The following is a 14291-nucleotide window of genomic DNA, read 5'->3' as shown; positions in this document are numbered from 1 at the left end:
GGATAGAGCAGATCACGTATCAGAACTGATTTTCCAAACAATGAATCCAAACAACTCCATTAGTCAGGATGGCCCTTAGCATTTAGTGGGAAGCCAAACAAATAAAATTTAAGAAGTGCAGGTTTAGAAAGTGGTAAGGAAAACAGTTTTAATATATCTTAGCTTTCCCCTTCATTATCCTCCAATAGATCTGCAAGTATGGTCAAATTTTCAGAGACACGAGGCAAGAGGGTAACAGGCGAAATCAGGGTAGGGGCTGGCTGTGATGCCCTCCTAACCCAGAAGAATGGCAGCTTGGGTGAGGCTGTGAAGACCCATTGGCACCTGCATTCCAGCATCAGTTGGCATCTCCAGAAAAGAGCAAGGAACATAGGAATTTTGCAGAAGCCAAAATAATCACCCTTCAATTGTGCCAATCAGCTCCCAAACCACTAGTGAGCAAATGTGATTCAAAGTCATGGTGTGGAGTCATAGCTCCTTAGTTTAATGGGTGTATTCTCTTCAGGCCATTCAACACTGGAAAATTAATTTGCATCATATTGCTTCATGCAGATTTGTAAAATCATGTTTCAGCAATGAAATATTGCCATTAGCATTTAATGTTTAAATATTCTTTGCATTTTTATAAAACAAAGTGAAATGCTAAATTTGAGATATCCACACAGCATTCAACCTCACTAAAAGTGACCAATCACTCATCAGCCAATTACTCATCAGCAAGAACTTCACAGATGGTCCACCTTTCCTTTGATAATTTACAAGTTGTATAGTTTAAGGTTAAAAAAGCAAGTCCATTTGCACAATGGATAAAAGTTCTGATTATTCACCATCAAAACATCAGGAGTCTAATGCTAGGCAGTGCTGGCAACACAACCAAGTCCTGCAATTTACATAAATTTTATCTCACCCCCATCCAATCCTTGGGATTCACAGAGAAAATTTAAACGCATCTCAACACATCTAAAGATCCCTACCTCATTAGCGGATTTAAAAACTTGCCCAGGTCGACAGATTTATGAGCTGATCAAAGGTTGGCAACACTGCAATAATTTGCTGTTCTTCAGTAAAAGTAGAATTTTCGAAACCATTGTACATACCTCAACTTTGATGGCACAGCGGCCAATGGCACGGACTGCTTTCCGCACAAAGTCAACATCAACCTCTGTGGCATACTCCTTTAGCTCTGCCAGAACCTAAGGAAAACAAGGACCTTTCTTAAATTGGGCAGCTTAAACAGTATCCATCATTTTTCAACTGAAACTGCAGCCAAACATAACACGATTTTTCTCTCTCCGCAGATTGTGCCGAAACTAATAATGACTTCCAGAGCACTTAATTCTCTTTCCCGTAAAGCAGCTAATAATGGCCCGAATTGTGCAGCTGTAATGACGGGTAAACTGTCAGCATGCGTTTTCATTACAACTGCGGAACTGATAACTTCTGCACACATGCAGTTAAACACAGAAATCCAGAACTTGCCGTGATTCCCCATACCTCCACAGAGTGCACAGTTTAAGTCCTCACAGATGGGAATTTTTAGAAATCGGGATTTCAACTTTTTATACTATTGTCTCACTGTAAAAATCCTTGAAAAGTTATGTCTTGTTGAATGAGATATAGCTAGGTTGTAATAGCATACTAAATCATAATTATAACTGAACAACCTCTCTGGTCCTGAAAAACTAATTTTGCCATTTTTGCCAAAATTTCAGATTTTAAAAATAATTTAAAAAAATATTTATGATACTTTAGCTTCTACCGTAACCCCATGTGGATGCCCCAATTTTTGTTTCCTTCTTTGTAAAATAATTAAAACAGTGCTTTTTACTTCCTGGTTTGCTGCCTGAGAGAGTTCTTCATTGTGATTAGCTGCTTAAACTGTCAATGACATCACTACTGCTGAACACCAGAGAGCCCCTACAGCTGACGCTGGAATTCAAGTAATGTTGGGAATTCACTAGATCTTTGTGGCCAGTTTTCTTCTAGGTTGGCAGCAAGCACTGTCACTTCACCACTGATCATAAAATCCGGGCATTATTACGTTTCAGGGATCTCTGCTGCAATCTTGATTTAGGCCACTGCTAAGTTTTGGTATAACTTGTATCGCTTTACATTCATTAATAATCTGATGCAGCTATACACACAACAGCCCAAAAATGTCATTTATTACTTTCACATTTCTATTCAAAGCTCTTCAGTTTTTGAAGGCAAAATGGAAAAAGTTCCAATCTTCCTTGCTAATCTGTGCACTGGGCCATGTTTGTGGGTCAACAAGATAATAAACTAGCCCTCCCCTATCAATAATCACTCTGTCATAACTAGTTTCTCAGCTCTCAGTTTACCAATTAACTTTTGAGTTAATTCTATATAAATTGGGGCAAGGGCAAACAAATGTGGGTAGCTCCAATTGAAAGAACAAGCGTGATCACCTGATCAGCTCTTGTGCTATAATTTCCTGGGCAGTAAGAACACATCAGAGGCACTCCTACAATATGGTAACAGCATTACCAGAAGTACCAAAACCCACAACGGAGTGAAATGAACAAACTTTGCATTTGTATAGGAACTTGCACATCCTCCAGATTTTATAAAGCATTTTACAACTAGTTAATTCCTTTTGAACTGCAGTCACAGTTCTTATGTAGATGAAAGTGGCAACCAATTTGCATACAAAGTTCCTTAGATGGCAATGAGATAATGGTCAAATAATGTATTTAAAATGTTCACTGAGGGAAGGCAACAGGAGAACTCTCTGATCGTCTTTGAATAATGTCATGGGATAATTTATGCCCACCTTAACAATTTAGCATATCATCTGAAAATGCAAAGCTCCCTCATTATATACGGATGTATCATTCTAGATTATGTTCTGAAGTCCCTAGAGTGGGGCTTTTGACTCAGTGACAGGAGTGTCATCACTAAGCCAAAGTGAAGGCTTGCTCATCAGCACTTCTAAGGAAAAATTGACCACAGTGTAAACATGGAAACGTCTGAATAATATTAATAGGTCACATTACACACTGGATTCAAAGGAGTCTAATGTGACTTCTAAACACAAAAACACTTATCAAAATGACAACATCTTTATTGCCTTTAATATAATAAAACAAGTTTCCTTCACTTCCACTGGCCTTAATAAAAACACAAAAACCTATCATGTGTACATCAGAGACAATACTGAGATCAGTGGTGAGCTGAATTCTGAAGGGTCTGACTGAAGGGTTTACATTGGAATTAGACAAAATGATACTGGATTTAAAGGTCTTTTGCAACAACCAACATTACATTCCAAATTACAGTCAGCTCAAGGCACTTTTGGGGCCAAGAGCCATTTATCTGCTTGAGAAGAACTCACACTACATTTAAACACTCAGCTTTAGGCCTTTTACTATGTGAGACAAATTACATTACTTTGAAATCATTTTTTAATTCTCAGGATGGTGGAAGAATGGTGCTCAGCTAGAAAATGAGCAGTACTCTTCTGCTTCTTTGCTGGGATTTTGCCAGTCCCCAGTAATCATAATAGGCCCATTAGAGGAGTCAATAGAAATGAGGCTTGAAATTGCGAAAGCTCCACTAGCCATTTTCGGAACCCATGTAAAATCGTGCCCTGGACTCCATGGAAGGGTTAAATGTGCATCAGTAATAACTCTTGCCTGTCGTCAAACACACACTTATTATAGTACTCAGGGTTGATCCAGTGCACTCTTGCACTAGTCGCTGAATTTACCGTGCAACCTGTGAGGAAGCTCTTATTGATTCAGTGAGGGAGGTCTCCCAACACCACCAGAAAAGGTAAAATTCTCTTCATGTTTCAGCATATGGCAGCATAAACATGCTTAAAGAATAGACATCGAGGACAAAGGCTATGAATGTTAAGAAGAGTGTAACTATGACTCACTGAATTTTTGAGAAGGGTAAAGGTCAGTGATATGTTACTTTGGGCAATCCCAGACTGAATGTCAAAGATATTCTGTGCTAAGATTATGTGATTCTATTTCAGTCCCATCATATTAAACCATAACAGTTATTAACTTGTTTCTACAATATGCACCTTGAACACTAAAGAACAAATCTGTATTAACGTTGTATATTTCAAATCCCCAATGTCCCAAAGCACTTCACAACCAATGAATTACTTTTGAAATACAAACACTGGTGATGTCAGCAAACACAACCAATTTACATACAGCAAGGTGCCACAAACAGCAATTGAGATAACTTAGTTAAACTTTGTTGGTGTTGGTCGCCGAATGAACATTGACAATGAAACTTTAGATTTTGAACTGACAAGTTCTAATGTAGCGTTCCAACTTGAAACAATAACCTACTTTACGCCTTCAAATGCTGACTGAACTGCAGCGCAATTTCCGGTTCTAATTTTGCACACTCGCAGGTTTTCTTTGCATCACAGTGATAGCACTAATTGTTGCATGCAAATGGCTGGCCTGATCAGTCAGTCATACACATATATGCTCTTGCTGTTATGCTTAACTTTAATCTCAGATTCCTAAATGCAAACCAAGTCCCAAAGCTGGCCACATGCTGACTTACTGGATGTAACTACATTATCTGTGGCCAGCCGCTTTGCCACAAGGGGGGACAGAGCACATAATAGTCGTCGGGTGGTTGCCGGTCAGTTGGAGGGGAACTGAGGGTGGTACTGGGGGGTAGTTGGGGAATTGGGGTCAGTACTATAGTTACCCAGGAGTTAGAACTGGCCTTCATCCTTCTAACCTTTCCTGGGTAACTATTCTGCTCAGTGAGTCGGAACCATCCAGCGTCTCCAACGTTAAATCAGAGTTTTAGAGGGTTCCAAATGCAGGTTAAATGCCCAATGGAAGTTGAAACTTTCTGGGTAATTCCCATGCAGTCCTTGCCTGGGGGCTTACAACCATCCAAGTAATGGGAGACCTGGGCCATTGTCTTTTCTATTCTTATAGAAGCCCTTTGGTTCTAGCACAAATTTCTTATTAGTCTTCGGTCTTTCCCATTCATTCCAATGTTAATTTTTCATAAATCATACAAATTCTTTTTCCATAGTGTATGAAACATATGTACACATCTTTATCCATCTCTCAGTATTGCTCACAGATAGTTCCCAAGTTACTTTGCCAGATATAAAGCCACTTTGTGTTTCACTGACTTGCTTTTCAATTATATCCTTGGTTCTAAGAAGAAATACGCTCAGCAGGATTTTAAGCATATGAATCACTGGACTGTGCAGTTATTTGCCCCTGGTTTCTTTGATAGCCTAATAAAAAGAGTCATTCATGCCATTAGGTATTACACTGTATTGCAAATTTTGTTCCATAGATCAGTGGTAAGTTTTATACCTACTTCACCAAAAGCCTGAATCATCTTTGTAGATATATCCATTTCTATCATAGTTTTGTATTCATCTAAATTGTCAACTTCAGTGGTTCCCTCCCCACCACCGCACCCCCCCCCACCCACCCACCATTATAATGTTACTGTTCACATATATCCTTCCCATCTTGTAACTTCACTTTCATCAAATAACATCTTCCCATTTTGGCTACAATACATTCAGCCTCTTTGTTTAGTTTTCAAAACTGTCATCTCTTAATTCATCATATCTGTCTTTCACCCAATGTTAAGCATCCATCTGATCTACTGCACCCTTCCTGTGCTACTTTACATTTCACTCCAATCTGTGTCAATTTGGTTGTAATTCGCCTTATCTTTGTTTTTAAGTTTCTTTCTTTCACTCATCAGGTCAAGAATTTCTCAAGTCATCCATGATTGTTTTCATGTTTTTCTTTCTTTGGTCTGATTTTCTTTGCAGCTTTTTTCATGCTTTCTTTCAACTTCTCCCATTCATTTTCAATGTTACCTTTGTTTGCATCTTTGCACGGATTCGATGTTTAGTATGTCAAACATACTGTAAACATTAATTCTACTGCTTACACATGGACACACAAAGGCCTCCATGAAAGAATGTAAATGAAGTTCTGCATACCTTACTGACATTTTATTTTCCAATGTAGAAGATAGGTATTTGTTCTCTGTTGTTTCAAGTCATTGGTAAACATTAATAATCTTGTCTACCCCACGGAGACTAAAAAATTCCACTTTGCAGAACAAAGCACAGAAAAATATCCCTTTCAGCTGATCCAATTAAACTCCCATTTCTATAACCTGCACTTCCAAACATTTCAACAGAATCAAAATCAATTGGTTTAAATCAAGGCTGCATGCTACAAAAATTTTATTAAATATGGTTTGTTCGGTCAAAGAATCATCTTAAACTGCACTTAAAGGAATATGTACATTACTACACTTGAGAAAATTATGAGTTAAAATGAACTTCTGGGTAAATGCACCTCAGGAAGAGTATATTGCCCTTGGAGCGAATACAACACAGATTCAGCAGAATGATAACAAGACTAAAAGGGTTAAATTGAGAGGACTGGTTGCATAGATTAGAGCTGTATTCCCTTGAGTATATGAGATTAAAGGGAATCTAACTGAGGTGGCTTTGATGATTAAAGAAGTTGACAGGGTAGAGAGAAACCATATCCTCAGGTGGAGGAGTCCAACTCCAGGGAGCACAACCTTAAAATTAGAGCTAAGGAATTGAGGCCTAGTGTCAGGAAACACTTCTTCACGTGAAGGGTAGTGGAAATCTGGAATTCTCTCTTCCAGGTCAACTAAAAATTAAAATAACTGAGATTGCTAGATTTTTGTCGTGTAAGGGTTACAGGAACATTGCAGATAAACGAAGTTACGATACAGGTCAATCATAATCAAATTGAACAGCAGCACAGGCTTAAGGGGCTGAATGGCCTAACCCTGTTCCTTTATTGCAGGGATTCGATTCCTACTATTCCCTCTTGGATCTAAGCTGAGCAGACAGATGTGAGGGTGGACGCTGCAAAAAGGAAGCTTACCTCTAGTTGTTTATTCTCTGCTAGCTTTATTCTGGACCATACAACTTACTCAACCAGTCCCACCCCTCTGAAGATCAGCTGGAGGAACAGATGTGAAAGCAAGCCAATTATACCTGTTACTGTTACAAAAGCAGCCTACCGAACAGGATGTCCTGTAGACGAGCAGGAACAAACAGCTGCTATCTCCTTCACTTACCCATATTTAAATCAGCTGTCCAGGATAAAAGAACTGTCCATGCATTGATATTTAACATCAAAAAAGGCACTTATACTAAAGCAGCTGTTTTTAAACACAGAAGTAGCATTGATATATTTAACAACACTGAACTATATCATAGGTCCAACCAGCACAGAGGCCTTTTGGCCCATGTGCTAGTGCCAGCTGCTGAAAGCCTCATCCATGCTTTTAGTTACCTCTAGACTTGACTATTCAACTACATTCCTAGCCAGCCTCTTATCTTGCATGCTCAATAAATCTAAGCTCATTCAAACTCTGCTACCTTTATCCTAACTCACACCAAGACCTAGCTACCCATCACCCCTGTGCTTCCTGGCCTACACTGGCTTCCGATTAAGCAACATCGCAATATTAAAATTTTCATCTTGGTTTTCAAATCCGTCCACGTCAAGCTCCCCTTTCTCTGCAAAATCCTCCACCCCCACAGCCCTCGGAGATATTTGTGCTCTTTCAATCCTCGTCTCTTGCGCATCCTCGATTTTAATCGCTGCATCATTGGCAGCTGTGCTATCAGTTGCCTAAACCTCAAGCTCTGGAATTTCCTCCCTAAACCTCGCTGCCTCTCTTTCTGCTTTTAAGATGCTTTGCAAACCTATGTCATTTGCCCTAATATCCCCTAATGTGACTCATATTAAATGTTATTTGATTATGCTCCTGTGACGTGCCCTAAGATGTTCTACTATGTTAAAGGCGCTACATAAATGCAAATTGTTGTTAAGGTCTATTCAATCAGTCATACTCCCCTACTCTTTCATCATAGACCTGAAATCCCTTCAAGTATATATTCAGTAGCCTCTTTAGAATGTTATTATTGATTCTGGTTCCACTATTATTTCCGGAAGTGCATCTCAGGTTGTAACAGCTCGCTGCACATCTTCCTTCTGTTTCTTTTGCACTAATATGCTTAACCACAGAAATACTTACTATAAAACTTGACATAAAGACAATGAGACAGAGAAAACTTTTGAAAGCAATGTCTCCCAGTCTGCAATTATATACAGCTTATAAAAAGGTATATTGCCAAACATTTTGAGGATATGATTCCAAAATGAGCAATTTTCTGCCAATCACCTCTAAACTAGACTCTAACCAACCCATAAAAAACATTTAACACCTCAAATAGTACAGGAGGTGAACCAAAGTATCCCAGATAATTCATATTAGTGTTTGTTTTACAAGATGCAATATAGCCTCTCTCATCAAAAGTATGCTACATATAGGCAACAACCGAAATAACAAATAAATACCAGCCTTATCTGCAAACTTTTAATACTAGCCTTATGTCACGAATACAGACCGTTTAGTCCCAGACCATTTAGTCTCAGTTTGTTTAGTATGGTGAGCACTGAGGACATAGTGGTCATACTTTTTTTTCATATTCATTCACAGGATGTGAGCGTCACTGGTTAGGCCAGCATTTATTGCTTATCCCTAGTTGCCCTTGAGAAGGTGGCGGTGAGCTGCCTTCTTGAACCACTGCAGTGGTTTAAAGTAGATACAGACTCAGCTGTAGTGCAGAAGAAACCCATAATTAACAAGTATCTATATAGCTGTTTTGGTGTAAAATGTCCCAGGGTGTTTCACAGAGCTGTGAGGAAAAGTAAGCTTCACTAAAGATGGAGCTATTAGGAAAGGTGAACAAAATCAAAGAGCCGGTTTTTAAGAAGCAAAGTGAGGTGGAAAGACAGAGGGGTTTTCAGACTGTATTCCAGAACATGGGTCTAAACGGTTGAAGGTACAATCACCAACGATGGGGGTGGGAGAAAGGATGGAGGTTGCACAAGAGGCTAGAGTTGCAGAAACAGACTTCTGTGGCATTGTTTTACTATATAAATGCAAAGTTTTGTTGCAGGGCTGGAGGTGGGAGGCAAAGCCATGAAAGATTTAAACATGACAGCAATTTTTATTTTAATTGGAGGTTTTGGACCACAGTGAGCCAACATCGGCCAGCAAGAACAGTAGTGATGAGTCAGCAGAACTTACTGCAGAATAGTATATGGATAGCATGGGAGTTTTAGATGAGCTCAAGCTTACAGGGAGTAGAGGATAGAGGGCTAGTAATGAGAGTGTTGACTGAATCTGGAGTCAAAATTGTATGGATTAGAATTTCAGCAGCAGATGGACTGAAGCAGAAACAGAGGCAGGCAATGTTAGGGAGATTTTAGTCAGCATTCTTATATGGAGAGAATCTGGGGTTGAAAGGTCAGCTCAGGGTTGAATAGGAAGCCAAGGTTATAAACAATAATAAACCTGTGGGGCTGGAGAGTGGACTGGAATTGGTGGCAAGCCTGGGAACCTGCCCTGGGGGAAGAGAGAAAGGCAATGGCTTTGGTCTTACCAAAGTTTAACTAGAAAATTGCAGTTCATCCAGGACTGGAAGTCAGATAAACAGCCCCACAACGTAAGAGTCAATAAAGGGATCAAGACACTTGGTGAAAAGGTAGCACTGGGTGTCATCAGCATTGGTATTGAAGCTGACACCATGTCTTTAGATGGTATCAAGAGGCAGGTGAGGATGAAGTTGAGAACAGAAGCAGTTACAGCAGATGCTTTGGCTACAATTCAATGTGTGATGTGGTTGACAATGTAAAGGACTAGAGAGACATTGGGGAGGGAACAAAGGATGTCATCTGTGACAAATAAATATAGCCTGTACAGCAATAAACACAGTGCCCAGAACAGGGAAACTAAAGGCAAAATACATTTCGAGGAGCCATTTATGGTAGGCATCAAGACATGGTTATAGAAAACTCAGGAATGGGAATTAAACATTGCAGCGTATAACATATTTAGAAAAGATAGAGGGGAAATTGGGAGCTGCAGTATAACAAAGGCAGTCGAAATATGTGACAGTAATCAGGACAGAATCCATGTAGACAGAACTATGATAAAGGATCAATCACAGTATATGGACCACTGAATCATGAAGGAAGGTGGGCAGAGAAATATGCAAATGAATTAGGAAAATAAGCCCTTAGCTAAGTTGTTCTAGTGCAGCTACAACATTGGCATCTACCCGGCTATGTGGAAAATTGCCCAGGTATGTCCTGTACACAAAAAGCCGGACAAATCTGACCGGGCCAATTACCATCTCATCTGATATCAGTAAAGTAATGGAAGGGGTCATCGACAGTGCTATCAAGTGGCACTTGCTTAGCAACAACTTGTTCACTGATACCAAGTTTGGGTTCCACCAGGGCCACTCAACTACAACCTTGATTCAAACATGGACAGAAGAGCTAAACTCCGAAGGTGAGGTGAGAGCGATTACCCTTGACCAAGTGTGGCATCATGGAGCCCTAGCAAAACTGGAGTCAATTGGAATCGGGGGAAAGCTCTCCACTGGTTAGAGTCATACCTAGCACAAAGGAAGAAGGTTGTGGTTGTTGGAGGTCAATCATCTCAGCTCCAGGACATCACTGCAGGAGTTCCTCAGGCTAGTGTCCCAAACCCAACCACCTTCAACAGCTTCATCAATGACCTTCCTTCCAACATAAGGTCAGAAGTGGGTTCAATGATAATTGCACAATGTTCAACACCATTTGCGACTCCAGATACTGAAGCAGTCCATGTCCAAATGAAGCAAGACCTGTACATTATCCTACAGGCTTGGGCTGACAAGTGGCAAGTAATATTTGTGCCACAGAAGTGCCAGGCAATGGCCATCTCCAACAAGAGAGAAGCTAACCATTGCCCCTTGATGTTCAATGGCACTACCATCACTGAATCCCCCACTATCAACATCCTGGGGGTTACCATTGACCAGCAGCTAAACTGGACCAGCCATATAAATACTGTGACTACAAGAACAAGCAAGAGGCTAGGAATCCTGCAACGAGTAACTCACCCCCTGACTCCCCAAAGCCTGTCCACCATGGACAAGGCACAAGTCACGAACGTGATGGAATACTCTCCACTTGCCTGGATGAGTGCAGCTCCCACAGCACTCAAGAAGCTTGACATCAACCAGGACAAAGCAGCCCACTTGATTGGCACCACATCCACAAACATTCACTCCTCCACCACTGACTCTCAGTAGCAACAGTGTGTACCATCTACAAGATGCACTGCAGGAATTCACCAAGGCTCCTTTGACAGCACCTTCCAAACCAACGGCCACTACCATCTAGAAGGACAAGGGCAGCGGATAGATGGGAACACCACCACCTGCAAATTCCCCTCCAAGTCACTCACTATCCTGACTTGGAAATATATCGCCGTTCCTTCACTGTCGCTGGGTCTCCTTTCTTAACAACTCTGGGATGCACCCACACTGTAGCAGCTCGAGAAGGCAGCTCATCACCACCTTCTTGAGGGCAACTAGGGATGTACAATTAATGCTGGTCTAGCCAACGTAGCCCACATTCCATGAATGAATTTTTTAAAAATCAACAAACCATCTAGAAGCCAAAAATAAAAATGAATAGTCAGCATGGATTTTAAAAGGAAAGTCATTCTTGACCAATCTCTCAATTCTTTGAAGCAGTAACAGAGAGAATAGGGGTAAAATGGTAGATGTAATTTTAGATTTCCAATAGGGCCTCCTCATAAATGATTAATGAATAATGTCAAAGTACATGGAGTCGAGGGATAATTAGAAGATAGCCAGCTAACTGCAAAACAAAATAGAGAGTCAGGGTAAAGGGTAGCCATTTAGAGTGGCAGAATGGTGGAAAGTGGGGTCCCTTAAGGTCCCTCAGTGCTACAAACACTGTGTCTCATGATTTATATTAATTATGATTAATTAGCCATTGAAATTAAAAATACAATTTCTAAATTTGTGGAAGACACCAAATTGGAGGAATAAGCAAAACTGAGGACTGTAAAAAAAAATTACAAGACATCATTAATAAACTTGTAGAATGGACATATAATTAGCAAAATGTATGTCAACACACAAGTGAAAGATATTACATCTTGATACTAAAAATAAGGTCCCACATTACTTGAAAAATAAGAATCTAAATGGATTGTGAGGCAAAGGGATCTGGGAGTACAATACACACAAATTACTAAAAGCTGTAGCGCAGATTAACAAAGCCGTAAAAAAGGAAACCAAGCACATAGTTTATTTTTAGATGGACAGAATTATAAGATAGAGAAGTTATGCAAAATTTGTATCAACCCTTTGGTATTACATCTTGGAGTGCCATGTACTGTTCTGGTCACCATGTTATAAAGCGAAGAGGTATTAGAGAGTGCGCAAATAAAGATTTACAAGGAAGGTATCAGAAATTCAAGGTTTTGCCCATCAGGAAAAGATGAACATGCTGGATCTCTTTTCTCCTTAATTAGGCAACTGGCAAAGAGTTACTGAAATGAGTGCTTGGGAGCTGAATTGGCTTATGCAGTTAAAACGATCACTAAAAATAACACTGTAGGCCAGTGAGCACTTGGTGAGGTTCTATAACTGTGCATCCCCTGCACATATGCAACGTGAGGTTCCATGGCAAAATCTGGCAGTAAACAATGCAGAGTTTCCTACATAACATACAAATGGGAGAACTCCAAAACCCAAATGTCTAGGATGGCTGTATAAACACAACACACTTGCTTCTCACAGCTTCTGGTACCTGAACTCTTCAAGCACATGGTCCACTTGTAACATGTGCCCAGCCATTGTTCACTGGTGGCTGAGTGAACAGAATAAGGAATTTTTATAAGTATGCAATACAAAGGCAATGCATGCTTTAGATAAAAGCAGGATTGATGTCCTATTCTCAAGTTAAAGTGAATAATGTATCGTTGAAAATACTGCAACAGATAAATAGTTTTCATTTATGTTCAAAGAAGGATCACTTATAAGCTTCAGTTTAAGCCACACAGTAATTCTGTGCTAACTGAATTTCTTTCACTCCTTTTCTAATTATGGATGACTGAATTATAGCAATGCAGTGCTAAAATTTCAGAACTTACTACACAGCCTATTTTAAGAAAGCCCTTTGTTTTAAAAAAAAGGTCAACATTCCCACTTCTCCTACCTTCCATCTTGAAGGTATTTTAGATTTCAGGCACCCTCCAGAACTTTATCCACTTGTTTACTTTTCATGTCGACTTCACAGTGATGCCAGCAAGTTATTCTGCCACATCAAGCAACATCCACATCGTGACACTACCAGCAGGTGTCACAGGACAGTGATCAACAAGAACCATGGTCATGTTCTTTTTAGCAGCAGCTAACTCTGTCCAGATCAGTGATCTTAAGTGTATATTAAGTGCTTAATTGTATTCAGGTGTTGGTCAATAACAGAATTCATCTGTACTCCTATTAATAGGAGCAGAATAAAACTCTGGTTGTTTGTTTTGGAGAAGCATGTTTGTAATTTATTTTCCTGTAAATATAAGCTTATAAGTGTGTAAAGATTAGGCTCCAGTTCTATCCTTCATCGCCTGGGTATCTAAAATACAACAGGGATTGAATCTATGGTTAACACACACAAGATCAGTGGTTCCCAAACTGTGGGTCATGGTCCCCAATGGGGTCAAAGGAGCACTTGGGGTTGTTCCCCCTTTTCTGAAACAATGCTAACTGTGGAGAGGGGACTGGCTGGACAGCCCTGGACTCACTTGGATCAATGCAGTCAAACAGCAGTAGGGAGGACTGTGAGCTGAAGGAAGCACTTGTAGCAGATAGTGCCATGCAGGCCCGGGATGTCTGTGCATCAACTTGAAGCAGGCAAAGGCTGGCAAGCATAGCCTGTAAGTTGAGATCTGGGTTGTTAACTGAGCCACACACAAATTGGCATAGGGTCAAGCAGATTGGAGAATTAAGCTCAATGGCTCAAAAAGCAGTGTGGGAAGAAGGGGTTTCGATTCATGGGAATCAGGGAAGAGAGAGCTATTACGTTGGGAGGGCTCCACTCAAACCAGACTGGGACCAGTGTCCTGGTCAATCGTTTAGATAGGGCTTTAAGCTAGCAAAGGGGGAAGGGATGGGAGGTGGATGGGGAGAGTTCAAGTGAAGGGAGATTTAGAAATCCAAAGAAAAGGGTCAAGGCACCTGAACAATATAGCGATGTGAGTAAAGACAAGCAAAGTGGGGCAGGAAGGGACAGAGAGTTTAACAAAAATTGTACATCAGCAATTAAGGATATAGAAGTAAAAAAAATTCAATTAAAGATTCCTTCTTGCAAATGCAT

At 40.2% G+C, this 14291-nt stretch overlaps 1 protein-coding gene across 3 annotated transcripts in view; it reads right to left on the bottom strand.

The window, feature by feature from the left end:
- Window positions 1–14291, bottom strand: part of ap2b1 (adaptor related protein complex 2 subunit beta 1) — a 325740-nt gene that overhangs the window by 210916 nt on the left and 100533 nt on the right. For all 3 annotated transcript variants that reach the window (XM_041196885.1, XM_041196884.1, XM_041196886.1), the window contains one exon: window positions 1098–1193. In XM_041196885.1, the coding sequence (XP_041052819.1) occupies window positions 1098–1193 (96 nt within the window). The remainder of the gene's footprint in view (window positions 1–1097; window positions 1194–14291) is intronic.

Source organism: Carcharodon carcharias, chromosome 10, assembly GCF_017639515.1.
Source record: "Carcharodon carcharias isolate sCarCar2 chromosome 10, sCarCar2.pri, whole genome shotgun sequence".
Taxonomy (NCBI): domain Eukaryota; kingdom Metazoa; phylum Chordata; class Chondrichthyes; order Lamniformes; family Lamnidae; genus Carcharodon; species Carcharodon carcharias.
Note: the sequence above shows the minus strand (reverse complement) of the source record. Positions and strands in the feature narration are given on the sequence as shown.